This window comes from Enhydra lutris, unplaced genomic scaffold (genome assembly GCF_002288905.1).
Source record: "Enhydra lutris kenyoni isolate GAN:26980312 unplaced genomic scaffold, ASM228890v2 scaffoldscaffold9, whole genome shotgun sequence".
NCBI lineage: Eukaryota > Metazoa > Chordata > Mammalia > Carnivora > Mustelidae > Enhydra > Enhydra lutris.
The window spans coordinates 3562289-3581510 of NW_019154093.1; the positions used below are offsets into that span (position 1 = coordinate 3562289).

At 60.0% G+C, this 19222-nt stretch overlaps 1 protein-coding gene across 1 annotated transcript in view; it reads right to left on the minus strand.

Annotated features, from left to right (window-relative positions):
- The window catches only part of LOC111143511 (collagen type XVI alpha 1 chain), a 49526-nt gene that overhangs the window by 4232 nt on the left and 26072 nt on the right, over positions 1 to 19222 (minus strand). Inside the window, exons 44-66 of the mRNA XM_022497320.1 lie at positions 18648 to 18701; positions 18391 to 18423; positions 16372 to 16488; positions 16243 to 16284; positions 16062 to 16148; positions 15217 to 15261; positions 14242 to 14286; positions 12382 to 12435; positions 11848 to 11901; positions 11269 to 11322; positions 9727 to 9771; positions 9557 to 9610; positions 9199 to 9234; positions 8779 to 8841; positions 6581 to 6652; positions 6353 to 6406; positions 5499 to 5543; positions 5244 to 5288; positions 4882 to 4935; positions 4408 to 4461; positions 2294 to 2344; positions 1905 to 1994; positions 447 to 482 (exon numbers count right to left, since the gene is read on the minus strand). Coding sequence (XP_022353028.1) covers positions 447 to 482; positions 1905 to 1994; positions 2294 to 2344; positions 4408 to 4461; positions 4882 to 4935; positions 5244 to 5288; positions 5499 to 5543; positions 6353 to 6406; positions 6581 to 6652; positions 8779 to 8841; positions 9199 to 9234; positions 9557 to 9610; positions 9727 to 9771; positions 11269 to 11322; positions 11848 to 11901; positions 12382 to 12435; positions 14242 to 14286; positions 15217 to 15261; positions 16062 to 16148; positions 16243 to 16284; positions 16372 to 16488; positions 18391 to 18423; positions 18648 to 18701 — 1284 coding nt within the window. The remainder of the gene's footprint in view (positions 1 to 446; positions 483 to 1904; positions 1995 to 2293; positions 2345 to 4407; positions 4462 to 4881; positions 4936 to 5243; positions 5289 to 5498; positions 5544 to 6352; positions 6407 to 6580; positions 6653 to 8778; positions 8842 to 9198; positions 9235 to 9556; positions 9611 to 9726; positions 9772 to 11268; positions 11323 to 11847; positions 11902 to 12381; positions 12436 to 14241; positions 14287 to 15216; positions 15262 to 16061; positions 16149 to 16242; positions 16285 to 16371; positions 16489 to 18390; positions 18424 to 18647; positions 18702 to 19222) is intronic.

Here is a 19222-nt window from a genome sequence, read left to right on the forward strand (position 1 = left end):
ATCACCACCACCACCATCACCACCATCACCACCACCACCATCACCACCGCCATCATCATCACCACCACCATCATCACCACCACCACCACCACCACCATCACCACCGCCATCATCATCACCACCACCATCATCACCACCATCACCACCACCACCATCATCACCACTATCACCATCACCACCACCAACAACACCAATACCATCATCGGTTCTCTTTGACCAAGTACGCAGTAAGAAAATTAGTGAAGAACAAGTGTCACGCGTCCTTCTGCCTAATCCCCAGTCCCTCTCCCCAGTGCAGCAAGGGCCACCAACTTCCTGCATATCTGTCTGGAGGGAGTCCATGCCTTCAGGGAGGGTTTAGTGAGTGAACAAAGAGGCGTGAGGACAAGGCGAGGTGCAAGCAGCAGAACCCTCACCCCAGGAAAAGATAAGCCCAGTGACAGTACCTCTTTGCCAGCTGCACCATCTGCACCGGGTTCACCCTATGGAGTAGACAGCAGGAGACATGTGATCGGCACTAACCCAGCATGGTGTCCCTTGTCACCCCTTGCCCACCACACGTGCCTGCCCTGGGCCACCAAGGGACCATGATTCTCTAGCCCCCACCCTCAGAACCTTGGGCCACGGGCCATGGAAATTTAGGCTTCCCTCCCACCCCCAACTCCAGCCCGTCCCAGAGCCGCACATCGACAGCCCTGGTCACCCCCGACCAAGCTGGGCAAGGGCAGAGCGGACTGTATGCTCCTGGCTCCTGGCTCAAGGCCCCGGCATCTCTCAGGAACCCTAGCTCTGAGTTTAGGTTCCACGTTTGCCGAGCCTGCTCCCTCCCCAGGACAGGACCGGCTGCATCTTGGGCCCATCCTGCTTCTGCTGAGATGGTGGGGAAGAGGAATCTGGGATTGTCAGACAACTGGCGGATGCATCCAGGGACCCTGGAGGCTCTGGGGAATGACAGAATGTTGGAGGGACCCACCTGCCCACTGCCCCGGGGCCATGGCAAGAATCAGAGTGCATAGGTGAGACTCGGCCCTCTTGGTGGCTGGGCCGACCACCACCCCTGCATGGGCTGGAGTTCTCCATCCCACTGAGGACACCAGCCCCAAGGTCATGGCTACTGCTTCTGGAAGAGAACACCCTGCCCTGGGACCTAGGAGACCTGGGTTCCTGCCTCAGTGTCCCCAGGAGACTTCATCCCTAAGACTGGCAATCCAGCCACCTGATGTGGGTCTTGTCTGGAACCTTTGAAAGAGGGAGGATTGCGGAGTGGCTAAGGACGCAAGTTTTGGAATCAGGCAGGCTCTTCCTAGCTGTGTGGTTCTGGGCAACCTACTTAACCTCACTGAACCTTGGTTTTCTTACGTGTAAGACGGGGACAATCGGACCTACTAGATAGGATTGCAGTACTGATTACATGACAAATGTCAAGCACTTAGGTCCCCATTCAGCACACTGTCACTGGCTAAGACATCACAGCTCTCGGAGCATTAAGCTCCAACCACAACCAGAAGTGGTTTCTGAGTGGCCATGAGGGCTGCGGTCATGGGGCTGCATGTCTGGTTCCGGATGTTTACAGACCCTCTGTGGTTACCAGCCAATGCCCCAGGGAGGGGGCAGGGGCTGAACAGGTGCCAGGTCTCCTCAGCCTGACACCAGGTCGAGGAATCGGCACAGGTGGTGCACGGTCAGGGCAGTGGCTCAGTGCATGCCGGGCAAGCGCTGGCTGGAAGGGCTTGTCTTTTCTTCCAGATACAACACGATCCTCAGACACAAGCTCCTCCACACTGCTAGCTGCCTGCTCACTGCCTCTCTTTCCCTGGAGACCCCAGCTGTGCAGCGCTGCGCTCAACTGACAAAGCCAACTGGCCCTTTCCCTCGGGACTATGCAGGGAGATTCGAGGTCTTACCGGGGGCCCAGGGTGTCCAGGGGGGCCAGGCTGGCCTGGAAGGCCTAGAAGGCCCCTTTCTCCAGTGGCTCCCCGATCTCCTTTTAGGCCCTGGAGAGAAAGGGGGTGGATGGTAAGAGTGGACAGGTGAGGCAGCGGTGAACCGCACACAGCAGAAGCAAGTGCCACTGCGTGCCAGGGCCCCCTGGGGTGGATGACGCTGTCCAAACCTGAGGCAGGGCCCCATGATGGATGGCCTCCAGCCCCTTCCAAAGGCCTTCACTACATGCCACTTGGGGAGACCCAGGGAAGGAGGGGGATGGACACAAACTCTTCTCACCGCTCCCCGTTGTGAAAGAAGCCCCAGCCAGACTCCCCAGAGGGAGAGATGCGGGGAGTAGGTCACTCACCATTGCAGAGATCCCAGCTGGGCCCGGCTGTCCTGGAGGCCCTGGTGGCCCCTAAAGAAAGATGAGGTCAGTGGGACAGAAAGAGTCTTGGGGAACAAGGTCCACTGCAGGCAAGAGAGAGACCAACAGCGAAAACAGATCCTGAACTTCTGCAGCTCCATTCTCTTCCCTAAACCCTCCCCTTCCCTTCTGGTCTTGTGCTTGAGCTTTTACCAAAGGATTTGTGCCAGAGCTGACACCTGGGGGTCCCTGCTTTCACAGGACCTGAGTGGACAATCTGGCAACCACTGCCAGAGCCGAGGGCAGAGGGCACAGCCTTGAAGGTTAACAATGTGGGCCTGGGGTGTTCTGAGGTCCCCCACTTCCTCCTGTTTTGTGGGAGAAGCAAAGAGCCGGAGCTGGGGGCTGCGTAGTAGGGCCTCAACCCCAACCCCAGAGACCAAACGGATAAGGCCAGCCATTGGACCCTGGGCCTCCCTGGGCTCCTGCTCTGCGGCCACTGGAGGACAATGGGACTCAACACGTGGTGGCGCTCCTGCCCTGCTGGGCTGGGGTGGTGCCCACATGCCTCCCCATCCCTGAGTCACAGCTCAAATGCCAGCTCCCTGGTTAGAGCTATGCCTTCTCTGAAGCCCAAGACATGCAGGTCTCTCTCATGCCACATCTCTCCAAGCTCCCAGATGGAAAGTTCTGGAAGCATGGATGCCATTCTACTCATCTCTAGACCTCTGGGGCAGGAATGTTCAGCATTGGGACTGGCACAGAGCAGGGGCTGAGGCCAGACAGACAGAATTGAGAGGGGGGACCTCGTGCCCCCTTTCCTCAGCCCCCAGTGAGTCTGCGAGGGGCTCACAATTCAGAGCATGCCCTTCCTGTCATCTATAATGTGAGCGGGGACGAGGCGGGGACCTTGGGTCCCCAAGCCGGGGGCTCTGGGTCCCTCGAGATCCATATACACGGTGATGAGGACCCGGGAGCTCCTCTTTGTGCTCATGAACTATTTTTAACATTTCCAGAAGCCTCTTGGAAACCATATGTCTGCCACAACAGGCCTGCAATCAAAAGCCAGAGTGTTTCCTTTGCTCAGGAACCCCATCAGCTCGGGGCGTCACACTGATCAAAGGAGCCCGTTGGCAGCCATCTGTGTTACTGAGCAGCAAATTCCGACAGGAAACTCATTACTGCTTAATAACTGTCCTCTCCAAGTTGTCTTACCTCTGTAAGTGCACCACCCACGCACCCGGCCGCCCACCCACACCAGGAGGAGTCCTCCCCCGGCTCTGCTCCTTCCACGGCTCCCCGCCCCTCCCCCATGCAGGGCAGCAGCAAGTCCTCCAAACACAGCCTCTCTGCCTGGGGCCACCACTCCACCTCCACCCTCTCCCTCAGGGCCACCCCAGCTTCCACCTGCGGCCCTCCCTACCCCCCACCCCCCACCCCCCACCCCCCACCCGAGGTCCCAGATCTGCAGCAGGTTCTCTGGAAGCACAGCCTTCCCTGTCAAACCCCACTCCAGCCACGCTGAACTTGGGGCTCCCCGCACCACCCCAGGCCCCTCCCTGCCTCAGGCTCTTGGTGTCAGTGGCCCCCCCACCCCCACCCTCCCTTCCGGCCTGGACATTCTTCCCCCAGACTGCTGGAGGGGTGGCTCCTTTTGTCTTTCAGGCCTCAGCTCAGATACCACTAGGGCAGTAAAACTGCCTCTGAAGGCACTTCCCAGCCCTGTCTGTGACATCACACCCCTGCCCGAGGCTGCCGCGTTAATCTGCTTGTTTGTCACGCCTGTGTGCAAGCTCTGGGAGCAGGGGACCTTGTCTCTCTCACTCACTGCCTTAGCCCCCTGCTTGGAGCGATGCCTGGCATGGAGCAGGTGCTCAATTATTGTTTGTTGAATAACTGAATGATCTTTGTTTGGTAAGTAAACTCCACTGTGCCCAGAAAATAAGAAAATGGCAAAGAGCCCAGGGGCTGCAGGACGAGGTGAGCGCAGAGCCCCTCACCGCACTACAGGGCTGCTCCTGGGGGCAGTTCCTGCGGGCCATCGCCCTCCCCGACCCCAACCCCAGCAGGATCCTCACTCTCATAAAGGTGGGGGCAAGAACAGCTTAACTCACGATATGGCCTGGGGGGCCGGGTCTTCCCTGAGGTCCCATGGCACCAGGTTCACCCTGTAGGAGCCGGGGGTGGGGGGAAGCAACACAGAAGCAGACTCAGCTCACATGGGATTGTTAGGTGGGAGAAGCCTGACCAGAGCAGGGGGAACGGCAATAAGAGCCACTGAGCTGACTCCCGGCCTCCAGGCCCATGCTGTCCGGGGGCCCGGGGGACCAATCCCGCCCATCAGTTTTGTTGGAGAGAGAAATCACAGCCCTCAGCCTGAGAAGGCCAGGCCCTGCTTTTTAGGTGAGTGACCCAATAGGGCTGTAGGGAGGGGAACACCGGTTGCAGGGGGGAGGAGGTGAGGAAGAAGAAGGCGAAGGTGTGCAGTTTGGGGCAAAACCTCCCCCAAAAGGCTCAGGAGAGAAGGCAGCCCCTCAGCCAGTGAGTGGGAGGCAGTGGCTGTGTCTGAAGGCGGCGTCTGCTTTTACCTCTGCTCCGGGCCGGCCACTGCTACCTGGGGGACCTGGTTTCCCACAGTCGCCCTGGAAGAGAGAGGGCCGACTAGAGCTCGACATACCTCTATTTGGCTCCTCCAGCCCAAGTTGACCCCATCTCTGAAGAGCCCTGCCGTCTGCCCCGGCTCCAGCCTCTGATGCCCTCGGGTGGGTAGACGGCAAAGCCTGAGCGGCTCTGCCAGCGCCGGCGGTCTTGGGAGGCTCGGATCCTGGGATGGCATCTCAGCCAAGGCTCAGGGGCCACGTGCACTCCTGGAGGCCGCCATGTCTGCCTGGGGTCAGGGCTTGAGGAGAACTGAGAAGACCTGCTTGGCAGGAAGTCACCAGGCCCTTACCTTTGGTCCTGGGAGGCCAGGGTGACCCGTTTTTCCCTTGAAACCCTGGAAGAAAAAGCAGGAAGCTGCCGCGGACCTCGCCCCAAGCCGAGGCCACTTTCCTTGCTTCCTTCCTCAGGTTGAACAAATCAGACCCATCCAAAATCATAGCACAGTCCTCGGAGGATCTGGCGTTGAGCTGCCCCACGCGTGAGACAGAGCCCACACCAGGCAAGGACCTCCCAGCTCCCTGCTCCTTCCCGCAGCTCAACTTACCGGGGGTCCCATGAGTCCGGGTGGGCCAGCAGGACCAGGGTCCCCCTAGGGAAGAGACCAGGGGCATTGAGACAGGACGCCCACTCATTCATCGCTGCCTTCCCTCTCTCCAGCCCTCCCCGGCTCTCCCAGGATGGAGGGAATGTCCTGGGAGGCAGAGAAAGGATCCAAGCCAAGCTCGGCCTCTGACTGGCTGTGGAGCCCGAGTGCATCCCAGCCCTCTCGGAACCTCGATTTTTCTTCTTTGGGTACAGAAGGAGGTTGACCTCGATGCTCTGCCCTTGACCATGCCCCATCCGTTTCAGACTCCCCAGGAAAACCAGATCCAAGGAGCCAGGGCTGCTCAAGTCCTTCTGTGCCTGCAGACCCCCAGCCTAGGATCTTTAGTTGCCTGAGTTTCTGGATATAAACCCATTCCTTTGCTGCCCCCCTTTGGGGAGACCCAGCTCACGCAACCTGGTTAAGCTACCAGCAGTACTGAGGAACCAAGGAGCTCTGGCACAATCAGAAAAGTGGAGTATGGGGCACCTAGGTGGCTCAGTGGGTTAAGCCTCTGCCTTGGCCTCAGGTCGTGATCTCAGGGTCCTGGGATCAAACCCCGCATCAGACTCTTTGCTCAGCAGGGAGCCTGCTTCCTTCTCTCTCTCTCTGCCTGCCTCTCTGCCTACTGGTGATCTCTGTCTGTCAAATACATGAATAAAATCTTTAAAGAAAAAAAAGAAAGAAAAGTGGGGTGTGGTGAGAAGCAGGTGGAGGGAAAGCAGAGGGATGGGGGGATTTGGTTTCCTTCGTCGAGGTTCTATTGACTTTGGCTCCTGGAGGAGGAAGAAGGAAGGAGATGCCCATCGTCTCACCCTCAAGCCAGGCTTGCCGTCCTTCCCATCCAAACCATCCAGGCCAGCAGGGCCCTAGAAACAGGAAAAAGGCATATGTGCATGCTTGTGCTGGAGCCCTAGGAGGCAAGAGACCTGACCCAGCCCCTCCACCCTGTCCACTCCTCATCCAGCTGCCACCCCAATTAAACATGCATGTGCACACGTGTGCACACACGTACCAGTCATGCTAAGAGGACACACACTCACCTGAATCCCAGGAGGTCCTGGTGGCCCAGTGGGACCAGGCATGCCTGGTGCGCCTCGAATCCCTTCGCTACCCTGGAAAGGAGCCGACCCCCACAACAAAGTCAGCAGGGCCTTGCCCCACCTTGGGACGAGGTGCCAGGTGCGGGGTCTTGATGACTACTGGGAGTCTGGGCAGCTGGTTTCCAGTCCCAGTTCTGTCCTGGCCTCCCTGGATATCTTACACACCACTCCCCCAAGAGGACCTGTCTTCATCTGCAAAGCATCCCCCTTTCCACACTGTTCTATGAGAAGGGGACATAGCCTATTCGGTCTAGCATCTTCTTCAGGGTTGACTCAGGGACTGGCACAGGGGGTGCTCAGCGATGAGTGCCAGCTGAAGGCATACGTTCAGTTCACTTCGGTCCCAACAAAGTGCCAAGCGTTATACAGCTGTTGATCCTTCCAGATGAAAAAAATGTGGCCCCTGTCCTCAAGAAGCTCAAGTCTAGCCTAGCCAGGGTGTCAGGGGAGCCCGTGAGAGGGGTGGGGTGGGGTGGGGAGGGGTGGGGTAGGAGGAAGGCTGGAGGTGGGGGAGGGCCCTGAACCCAGTGCTAGACTCTGTCTGACCAACCAGTGCTTTTCTGCTTCTCAGAGCCATGGGGGCTCCTGGAGGAGCATCAGAGATGGGTGCCTGAAGTGGGAGCCCAGACAGTGGGACCCGAGACCCCTGCCCCTGCCTTAGCCAGAGCAGCTCCACTCATTTCTGTTTTAAACACTGAGGGTTCACGTGAGCTTCTGTGTGATGAGGGGCACAGGGACTGCAAAGCAAAGTCTGGAACCACCGTTACAGGCACTGAGAAGCCACTGACTGTCCAAGGCAGGGGAATGGTGAGAATCAATGCTTGAGCTAGAATGTTTACGGGGGTGGGGGCGGGGGGGTGGGGGGGGGTGGGGAGCTTCGTGTGCCGGGCTGCCGCATACCCTAGTGCAAAGAGAATGGCACTGCCATGGAGCCATGGCTGTGGACCCAACCAAGGGGAAAATGATCCCCGTTAGAGAACCCCTTCCATGGGGGGTGGGGAGGAGAGCCCTAGGGTGGCATTGCAATGCCACCAGCTACCAGGAGGGGTCAGCACAGCCCCAGAAAAATGTCAGTCCCACAGGGAGTAGAGACTAAGAACCCCTGGCCAGAGGTTTGGGACTCTCAGCAGTGACCAGCCTAAGGAGAGCAGGCAGCACTGGGGTACAGAGCCAGCGCAGAGGGCTCTGGCGGGGCTGTCACCCGTGTCCTCCACAAAGAAGGGAAGGGCAGTGGCACCCACCACTGCCTCAACCATGGCTGATAAGTGCTGGCTCTGGGGAGGCAGGGAGGCACCCAGGGGCTCTCCTGGGCTAAGAGGAAGTCTCAGTTCTGTTGCTATTTTGCTGTGTGCCTCTGCCATGCCCTCAGCCTCTCTGGGCGTCACTGCCTCACAGTGAAAAGTTAGACCCAGGAGGCCCTTGTATAAGTCCCTTCTAGCTCTGACCGTTGTACTACGTGTGTTTTCAGAGGAAAGAGGCTCCACCCCAGGTTGCAGGCCTCCTGCCTCTCCCTTTGGGCCATAAGCCCCCCCACCCCAAGCTTAGAAGTCAATTTGGGGCCTCATTATACTCCCCCCACCATCACATCTGGGGAGCCCAGAGGTTGGGCTGAGACAGAGATGTCAACCCCTAGACCAAAGCCGAGCTAGTCTCCAACCATCAAGTCAAGGCCGGAGGCAGCCGATGTTGGGGGACTCCTCAGGCTGCCACTCCTTCCAACCCTTGTCACCAGCTCCCAGGCCGTGCCTGCCTTCTGTGAGCCCCGCAGGACTGTCTGCCCATGTTCTGTTCCTGCTGTTATCAGACCTGGAAGGTCTGACAGAACAGCCAGAGTGGTACTGGCTTCGGGGCTCAAGGTTCAGGTTCACAGTCTAGACATGCTTCCCTCCTCCCCTCAGGAGATGAAGCCAGCCCAGGTGCTGCAGTCACCTCCTCTCACACACCCCTCTGCCTCCTGCCCACCCCCTGCTCCCAGCAGGCACCCTGGGCCCAGCCACCACTATGCTGGAGGTCTCCTTCCCCATCCCTGACATAACGGAGCCAGTCCTTGACTTTCCAAAGGCCCGACAGTCAGGGTGGGACGGGGTGTGGGACCTGCAGGGTGGCTGTGGCTGTGGCCGACCTGGGGTCCTGCTCACCTTCTCTGCTTGGGGCCCAGGTGGGCCGGGTGCTCCAGCTTTGCCTGGGAATCCAGGGGGACCCTGTGTCAACAAAGGGGCAGGTGGGAATGAGTGGGGGGCTGGAGGGGGGACCTCCCCTTCCTTCTTCCTCCTGGGTCTGCTTCACTATGGTTAATACGACGCATTCTGACACATTCGGACTTCCTAGAAACACCGCCTCAGAGCATTACTGCTGGCTGGCCTGCTGCTCGGGGGCCCACCCAGGAGGCTCTGCCCTCCAGGTCCTGGCTCCTGGAGTCAGGCCTGGCCACCCAGGCTGTTCCTCCCATGAATCTTCCCTCCCTTCCCCGGGCCCATCCGAGCCCAGCCTGGCCTGGCCGGGCCCGCTTTTCCCAAATAAGATCACAGAGACAGGGCTGGCTTTGTGGCTTCACTCACCGGTGGGCCGGGAAAGCCTGGCTGGCCTTGAAATCCCTAGGAGAAGAAGCAAGGGACAGTTTGCGGTGCCGCCCACTCTCCCAGTCCTGGCAGCCCGAATGGAAAGAGTGACACCATGAGGCTGCCTCAAGCCATGGGGCCGTCCTCCACCCTGCCCAAGAGCCGCAGCAGGTGAAGCTCCAGCCTCGAGCTGGGAGGTGACAACTCAAGGACAGGTGAGGGCTGGAGGCTAGAGCCGGTCACCCCTCCACATGTGAGGGTGACCACCAGGGAGAGGACCCAGCCCCTTCCCTGTGCCCATCCCCCCAGGCCTCCCCCCCACGGTCAGGACTGCCAACCTGGTCCTCTGGTCACTCACCTGGTCACCCTTCTCTCCCGAGTTCCCTTGGGGTCCTCGCTCTCCTCGGGGACCCTGTCACCAGAGACAACAAGGCAGCTGGAACCTAGTCAATCTTCCCTTAGACCCCAGGGCTGGACGGGGACCAGGAGTCCCCATGTCCACCGTCCCCTGTCTCCTCCTCCACTCACCGCTGGGCCTGGGGGACCTGGGAGGCCTTCAGATCCTGGTGGGCCCTGGGGACACAAAGGAGCAGAATCAGCCACTCAGGCTGGGGGAGGTGGGAGATCAGGAGATGGGGCAGGCAACAGGGGCAGAAAGTAGATGGGGACATGGCGGGAGACTAAGCCAGCAGGACTCCTCCCCCTGGTTTGCTCCAGCTTCCCTTCTCTTAGCCTGAACTATTGAACTAGTCTCTTAACTTGTCCTGCCACCTCCTGGCTCACTTCAGTCCAGCCAGCAACTGGCTGCCCTCTCCTCTTCTCCAACATAGCTCTGATTCTAACCCTCTCTTGCTCCAAAGCCTTCCATCTCTCCCCTCTGTCCAACTGAATGAGGTACACACTTTCCACCAGTGCTGAGTTTTGAGGCATCCTGTGATCTGGTACCATCCACCCTTTTCTGCTTTACTTCCCTCTCCCCGTCTTATCTTTTGCCTTGCTTGGTCAGACTGCTATTCTCTGAACATACTCTACATTCGTACCCCTGGCCCTTTGCACGGCTGCCCCCTCTCCCTAGAATGCCTACTGTTCCCCCACCCTTTCTGGGGCTCTTAAAATCTTACTGAGGGATTCGTTGGCTCCAATTTCTTCCTGAGGTGCCCCCACCCATGGCCTCTCCCTTGGGGATTCCCCAGGATAGATAACCACGTGCCCTCCCCCACCTCTCACTCTATTCGGGGCTCAGGCCCAACAGCGCCTCCTCAGAGAGGCCTCCTGATCCTCTAATAGCACTCTACGCACCAGCCAGCCCCTTACCCTGCTCTCTTTTCTCCATTGCTTTCTCATCATTTATATGCATTGACTTATTCATCCTCCCTCGCTGGAATGTGAGCTCCTGAAGTCAAGGGTCACACAGGTGCCTGTTTTGTTCACTGTGGCACCCCCTGAACAGCCTGGCACCCAGAAGGCCCCTGAGGAATGTCTGTTATTGGATAAGTGTCCACGGGGTCTGCTACATCCCACCTGGGCCTCACTGACATGAGAGGGGAAGGTAAGGCTAAGGCTTGGCGGGTTGGTCACAAACAGACTCGGGTGCGAGTCCAGCCTCTGCCCTAACTCACTCACCTTGCTGGGTGAGCCCCATCACCTCCTGAGACTCAGGGAGAACCTTACTGATGTGACGTCCTCCCCTGAAAACAGCCCCTGACCCTGCACTCAGCCTGGAAGGGGGGCTCTGGGCTTGTGGGGTCACACCGGGTGCCACTCAGGGTCTGGGGTCCCCAGCCTGCCCTGCTGGCCCGCCTGCCTTTGCGGGGGAGGAGGCTCTCCTACCGGTGGCCTCCAGGCCCCCTGTCCCTTGGCAGCCCTGGCCAGCCCATCTCCAGGAAACCTGCTGGGATCCTCCTTCTAGCCTCCCCTCCGCCTCCCGCTCAGCCTGCGCTGCAGCTGGAGTGACTCATGGGGCAGGGAAGCAGGGGGCAGGCAGGTCTCTCCCTTCACAGGCTGCTGGGAAGGTCCTGGTGGCCGTGGAGGCGGGGCAGGGACAGTGGAGGAGCAGCGACTCAGACTCACCGATTCTCCCTTCTCTCCTGGAGGCCCGACATAGCCCCGCTCCCCCTTGATGCCCTGACAAGCAGGAGAGAGAGCTGAATTAGCCCCGTGGCCGGCCTCACGGTGCTAATACGAGGGGTGGAGACTGCAGCTGGCAAAGGCTGGCACTTCCAGGCAGATGGCACCGAGGACGACGGCTGGGGGAACGGGGGGGGGGGCTGCTCCCCACCAGCTGCCATGGCCCCCTCCGGGGAATGCAGGGACACGCCCAGCCAGCAGCCTCCAGCCCTGGGTAGGGGGTAGGCTTCCCGGAGTCTCCTTGCCTCTCCGACCCACCCCCCCACCGACTCCAGGAGGCAGAGCTCAGTTCTGGGGTCTGGGTGCAGTGGCCACAGTCAACCTCCCCAGTGGAACGACAGGGTGCCACGCTGCTCTGCCACAGCAGCTTTGGGGAGCCTGCACAGACAGACGGATGGACAGACGGCCTGGCAGAAGCACAGGCTGAAATGCTTGGAAGGGAGGGAGCCTCCTGGGGGATGCATCAGCTTGGCCCTCTCCTCACCCCACCACCAGGCTCAGAGCCAGAATCCCCTTACTCACAGGCAGTCCTGGGGGACCCATGGCACCTGGGTAACCAGGTTGCCCTGGAGGACCCTACAAAGAAAGAGAGGCATTAGAGACCAGCCCCCCACACACACACATTTCTGATTCCCCCCTACCTTGGGCAAAAAGAGTAGCAGTAGCCAGGATGCCCGAGCTGCCAACTGAGTAGGCCCACGCCCATCCCAGGACAGCCACCACCTTGGGCCAACTCCCAAAGGCCCAGGTTCCTCTGACGGAGACCACCACCATGAGCCTGGGGCTGGGTGACAAGTGCCAGCCCAGCCAGGACCCTGGGAGCTGAGCCCGGGGTGGGAGTCAGGCCGTTTGCTCCTTCCAGGGGGTCAGGGCTCACGGAGATGAGCCTCCTTTGATCCCAAGGGGGTGTAAAATCTCCAATCTGAGGGACCAGGGGCAGTGAATTGCAAAAGGAGTCCCCTTCCCATCTTCCACTCAGCAGCCATCCCTGGGGGCCCCAACTTTGCCTCCCCAGGACACCTCATCCATCACCTTCCCCTGCTGGCCCCCTCTTACCGGTTCCCCCTTCTCTCCTGTCGGGCCCCTGAGGCCTCGTTCTCCTTGAAGACCCTTGGAAAGAAAAATCATGAGAACCTGCAGGGGAGAGCTGTCCCCACCCAGCCCCCAGCTCCTTTTGCCTGCCCTGCAGCCTTCTGTCCCCGTCCAGGCAGAGCTGGGCATTGCTGATTGCCCCCCACTTAGGGTCCCCAACAAGGTGACCACGGGTTATACCCCAGAAGGGTAACTTTGAGAGGTTTAGAGTGCCACATCAGGGCACCTCTCGAGAGCATGCCCCCAAGACAGGTAACTATGAAGATATGCCCCCCTCCATGTAGGGGACCCTCAGAGGGTGCCTCTCAGGCGGGTGACGGTCACTGGTGTGCCCTACTTCGGTAAGCGGTGGGGCTGTACCTTCAGGAGTCTGACACGTATGTGCTCCTCTGTGGGACAACTGTGAAGAGCGGAATCCCTACAATGATGTTCCTCCACCAAAATGTGTCGCTGGAGAGCCAACACTTACCTGTACCCCCCCCACACTCCTAGCCCCAAACCACCTCCTTTTAGGGATGCAGGGGAGAGACTCAGGCAGGCCCCCAGAACAGACTGCTCCCTCCGGAGCCGTCCCTGTCACTTTGTGGGGTGGAAAGGGAGAGGACTTTCAATCGAAGCCAGAACCCGCATCCCGAAGTCCTCACCCTGACCCTTGTGGATTTGCCACAGCATTAAGGGGTTGGGTCTGCCCCTTCTCCCTTGTGCCCTCAAGAGATGGTGCCCAAACCTTTCCACAACACAAGACAGATGGCTAGACGGACAGATGGCCCCTTCACCCAAGCAAGCAGAAACAGACAAGGTCCGGCCAGGATGAGGACGTGGGGACAGATGGAGCTGCGACAAGGAGGGGCCCTGCTCCCTAAGCCTCCATCGCCAGGCCTGGGAGGAGCAGAACCAGGCCCCAGGAACACCAAATCTGACAAACGAGGTTAGTTTCCGTGACCCGGGAGGGAGCAACAGCGAGGACAGGGATGATTTAAACACACTTGTGACGACGACGACGAAGGCAGAGCAATTAACGACACCTGGCGGAAGAAGCAGGCCACGGCGCCCGGCACCCAGGCGCCGGGCCCCGTGACACCCAGGAACCCCGCTGGCTGGCATCACACACCCAGCCTCGGGGCAGCAGACGGGGCCCGGAGCCGAGGAAGAGGAGAGGCGGAGGAGGAAGCTGCGGGGTTCCTCAAGGACGATGGGAAAGGAGCGAGCATGGCTACCTTCGGATCCCTGGGGTGCCTCGGGACGGCCCTGCCAAGCACTGGGGCAGCAACCTGTGCCAGCCCGCAATGTGGGGCCCTGAAGCTTTGGCATCTCTGCCGGGCTCTGTGCCAGGTGCCTGGCAGGGCCCCAAGAACTACTTCCAGCAAATCTTCAGTCAACAGCCAAGGTAGGAGAAGCAGGAGGCAGAAGTGAGAAGGGAGGAACCAAGAGGCTCCTGGAGGCACCAGCTTCAAATAAGAAGGTAAAACAGCTCCAAGGCGGGGGGTGGGGGGGGGGGGGGGGTAGCGGGTGAGGTTGGTGGGGGAGTGACGTGGCATTGGGGGAGAGAGAAAGGAGCTTGTAGGTGGGGTGGAGAGAGAAAAGATGAAAGAAGCCGGAGCAGAGGGAGAAGAAGGGAAAAGGGAAAGAAGTCAGAGACTTGGGAAGATGTCCAAGCCGCTGGGGCCGCAGGGAACCCGTGTCGTTATGTGCCTGCAGGGGGACAAAGACAAACATGGAGGAGGGGGGGGCGAGGGCTCCACAAGGAGGGAGACAAGCAAACGCCACAGAGACCTGGCTGGTCGGGGGTTGGGGAGGGGAGGTCAAGCAATGCTAGGTTCTTACAGGCAATCCGGGGGAGCCAACAGCACCAGGAAAACCTGGGGGGCCCTGGTGGGAGAAACAGGCAGGTCACAACTCATAGGCATAGTAACCCTGGGCATCGTCTGGGGCAGAGGGTCAGGGGGAGAGGAGGTCACAGGAATATTTCCAAGGCGGCTGGAAAAGAGACTCATTGAAGACATCTGCCCCTCCCTGTTGGCTCCGGGAAGAATGGCTCCGCCATCAGCGGAGATGAGAAACAGCCCCCAGAGTCAAGGGCCCTGGCCGAGTCCTCCCGAGTCCAGCTGGACGCCCTTGCTCAGGGCAGCCCTTCGCGCCTGCCACCTGACCTCCAGACGCCTCCAGCTGGGTGGCCCCCTGCTGCTAAGGTGGTTCCCACCAGCCACCTCTTCTCCAAGGAAAGCATTTTCAGTTCTTCCAGTCTTTCCTGGTCACTTCTAGCTTCCCGCCATAGCAAGGCCATGAAGGACTCCAGGGCAGACATCCCTGGCCTGGCCTTTGTCGACGCATCCCAGAGATGGCCCTACAGAGCGATGCAGGGCTGTTCCATCCTAACCCCTGGACCCCCTAGCGACTGGTGGCATGGAGGCGTGCAGAGATCTGGTCGGGGTGCCGCACACATTCCTGGCAGCTGGGACCACGAGCCAGAAGCACGGGCCCTCCCGCCGGGGGATCCTGGGTCCCCCATGCAGAACACCGTAGGGCTGGGGATGGGGAGACCAGGGTGTGCCCCAGAGGGCCTCCCCGAAGCAGGACCCCCAACAGAGCGGGACAGAGCAGGCCAGTACCAGGGGCTTGGGTGGGGTAGTGGGAGTCCACAGTCCCCACAGATGCTCCGATGAGGGACAGGGGCGGGCAGTAGGATTTCCCTCCTTCTGCCCTGTCCAGCTTCCCGGATACAAGGCAGCAGAATGGAGTCTGGGCATTATGACCCCTTCAAGAGCTTCTCAAGTGGGCCAGGAAAGCACGGATACTTACAATAGGGCCTGGAGGACCCGGGGAGCCCCTCATGCCAGGTGGACCCTGTAGAGGGAAACGGAGGAAGCAGCTCAGGCTCCACAGAGCCCGAGGGTCTCTGCGGCCTTCCTCCCAGCTCGCCGCTGCCAGCGCCCACAGAGGGCGGTGGATAGCAAAGCAGGGCCATTTTAGCTGATGTTAAACCTTTTGTTCAGTTCATTCAATCATCCAACAAACATTTATTGAGCAGCTATTATGCCCCAGGCACTAGTCCAGGTGCTGGGGACAGAGCCATAAACCAAACATAAAAATCCCTGCAGTGTGGACTGATGCTCTAGGGGTGAGGGGGGCAGTGACAAACACACCCGGGCCAGCACATGGTGCCCAATAGATGCATGTGGAATTTTCTTCGATGAATGAAATACACGGTCTTCAGAGGGGGACATGTGCACTGCGTGGAGAGGACCAGGGGTTCTAAGGGTGGTGTTGGGGGAGGTCAGTTTCCGAGAAGTCAGGGAGGGTCTCCCTGAGAAGGTGATCTCTGAGCAAAGAGTGGAAGGGGGGAAGGAGCAAGCCCCGGAGAAGAGCTGCGGGCAGAGGGAGCAGCTTGTGGGGGCAGGAGGGCATCCCCCGGGCCGAGAGCAGCCTAGGTACCAGCGGAGTGAGGGACACCGAGCCATGAGAGGTGCCAGGTGACCTGAGACTTGGAGGCCCCCCGAAGGGCTCTCAAGAAACAGGGAGCCCCCAGAGGGCCCAGGAGGACGTTTGGCAGGAACAAAACTGCCCCCGAGGAACTGAGGGCTGCTTGCGTGGAGACAGCAGCCCCCTTGCTGCCCTGCCCGGACGAGGCCTGGGACTGGTCTTACCTCTTCTCCTCTCTGGCCGGGCAGTCCTGGAGGACCGGGCAGCCCAGGGCTCCCAGCACAGTCTAGGTCCCCCTCACCGTTGTCTCCCTGGAGTGGGACGGGGAGGGTGAGCTGAGCAGCCGGGGCCCTCCCTGTGGGGTCCGGGGCACAGGCGAGGAGGACCAGGCACGGGTCCACTCACCCGGGCCTCCTCAGCTCTTGGGCGTTCCCGCTCTGCAAAGCACTGGGGGGGACAACAGGAGGCCCTCCGTGAGGTGAGGCAGTCAGGCACTCCCCCCGCCCCAGGCCACCCCACAGCCCAGCCTCCTACCCGGGCACAGCTGTCCAGGCCTGGCACGCCAGGGATACCTTGGTCTCCCTTCTCTCCTTTTTCCAGGAGCGCCATGGAGCGGGCTGTTTGCCCTTGGACACAGTCCCCGCAGATGCTCTGACCAGAGAGAGGAGAGAGCAGCAGGGCATGGGTCCCAGAAGGCTAGGGCAGGCCGAATGGGGGAACCCCACCCCAAACTCAGCCAGGGCACCCTGCCCGCTCGCATTCTCTCTCTCTCCCCAGCCACATCCCTGTGGCAGCTTTGCTCCATCCTCAGGGGACCCGATCCCAACACTGGCTTTGAGTTGCCTCCAGGAAGCAGCTCTGTGGGGCCAAGCCAAAGCCACTTTCCAGACAGGCGTGTGGGAGGAGGCGGAGGGGCCCGCGGAGGGACCATCTGTCCCGGCTGTTCCTGCAACCGGCCCCCGCTGTGAGGACACACCACCAGAATTCGGGCTGGGAAGGCCGGCTCCCGCACACCCGCTTCTCTGCCCAAGGGAGCAATGGGGCAGCCGCAGGCCGAGCCAGGCCTTTTGCAGACAACCTCTGGGATGGGGCTTGCCCTCCTGTCCTGGGGGCTGCTGACTGTCACGGGCTCCCAGGTTTGCCCATCCATGGTGGGGTGTTCCTGGGCCCCTGGGCAGGAGCTCCCACTCCACGTTCACTGCTCACTGCCCAGCCTGGGGATAATGGTTGGCATAGGCTCAGCACCCATGATGCCGGCCACTGTAATAGACCTTTGCCCGTGATCGCATTCACTCCCGACAGTGCGATGAGGCGGGTAATCTTGTAATCGTTCTGGAGATGAGAAAGCCGACGCTCGGAGACACAGTGCGACTCATCTCTGGTAAGTGGGGGCCCGTGCTGGACCCTGCTCTGCTGAGGCCAGAGCTGGCACTTGATCCGCAGGCCCAGGCTTCCTCTGGGGTGCCATCTGACCCCTTGCCCAGACCATGCTCCGTTCCAGTTTGCGGTCCTCCACAAGGCCGTTCAGATGACATGGGACACAGAAACATGCCAAATCCTGCATTTGGGGTCATGTGATCCCATGCCCGGGGGCAGGACTTGGGGGATCCCCAGCTTGCCAGGAGCCTCAGGGAGAAGAACTGGGGTTTCCTTGCCATACTTCACGTGATCCAACCTGTAGCTGCTGTCAGGAGGTGAACCCGATTACAAGCTTCTTCTGGAGACATCTGCTGTCCAGAGCGGGGACAGGGAAGGCAGTGCCCATGCTCTGGCCTGACCAGGACCCACGGGGGAAGTGAGAGGTCCAGGGTACTGGCCAGCCAGTACTAGAAGGGGGTGGCCAGGACAGGGGGCCTCTGGAGGGACCCCAGAGGATGCTGAGCTGGAGGAGAGGAGGATCCAGGTCTTGTCTCCAGAGGTGACGGAGCAAGGGAAGCCCATGTCACCCTTGGTGCCCAGGTTGGGAGGCCAGACCAGGCCAGAGCCCTCAGGGTGGTCTTGACGCCATTGGCAGCGCTGGCACGGGCTGACCCCACCGGGACTTCAGATCCCCTCTCCTGTACCACCAGAACTGCTCCTGAACTCCTGTTTCCTCCCTGGATTCTTTCTGGATGGTCCTCTGGTCAATCTGTCCTTCTTCCAGGCTCCCAAACCAGTCCCGTCCAAGAACATAAGTAACCTCCACATCTCCCTGCTGGGTGACCCCACAACTCTACTCTGGCCCTCCCGCCCTGCTCTAGAAGCTTCTGGACCCTGCCTTGGTGGGACCAGGATGGTACAGGGCCTCATTGGTGGCTCCCATGGGCAGGCTTTGGGGCAGAAACTGCCCACAACATTCACCATGGGGCTACCTTGGCAGGATTCCTCCAAAAACTCATTCAGCAAGGAAGACTGAGGCGCTGTTATGCACCAGGCACCGTGCTAGGCCCCCTGAGACAGCTGCTTGGAGAAGGGACATTCCCCCTGCTCTCCCTGTGTGTTGCTGAGCACTTCCTGCAACGATCCCCTTAGGAGACCACTCTGCCCATTCCTCCTCCCCTCTTCCCCTCTTACCTTAAGGAGGTGCTGTTCAATTGGTAAGGAGCCCTGCAGGAGTCAAGACAGGAGGGCTCAGGCAGGTGAGCGGGAAAGGGGATGGAGACTTACAGGATCAGGTGGGGTCTTGGGAAGACACACGCCACCCTGACTTCTCCCTGCCTCGAAGGAGGGAGGGACGAGGACCGGCACTGCAGCTAAGAGGGCTGGCATGGCCAGCTCCATCCTGGGAAGGGCAGGGAGGGGGCTGCATGGGGACCCTGGCTGGTACCTACCAGTTCCGCAGTTAGCCCGGGCTGTCCAGGCAAACCGGTGTTTCCAGGTACTCCCTGTGGCCAAGAAGAGACACGAGTGAGTGGACTCCTCTTGAGCCTGAAGGCCGCCCTGCTTCATGCCCACCAGCCCCCTGCCCCTTCCCTTCCTGCAGCGCTGAGAGCCCGGCGGATGCAAGGCTGGCATCCATGCTTAGCTCAGAATCTCCAGACCGTTTGTGGGGAATGTGGAGGAGGCCCAGAAGGGGGACCCCAGGAGCAGTTCAACAGGAAGTTTTTCCTACATGTTAGAGGAACGTCAGAAACCAGGCAAAGAGGCTTCCACATAGTAAATACGATCCTTTCTGTGCTGTGTCCATTTCCTATCTGATCTCGCTGAATCACAGAGCTCTTGGTGAGCTAGGTGGTATCACAACCAACTTAAAGCCGGAACAAAGAATTCTGAGAGGGGGCGCCTGGGGGGATCAGTCATTAAGCCTCTGCCTTTGGCTCAGGTCATGATCCCAGGGTCCTGGGATCAAGCCCAACATCGGGCTCCACGCACAGCCGGAAGTCTGCTTCCCCCTCTCCCTCTGCCC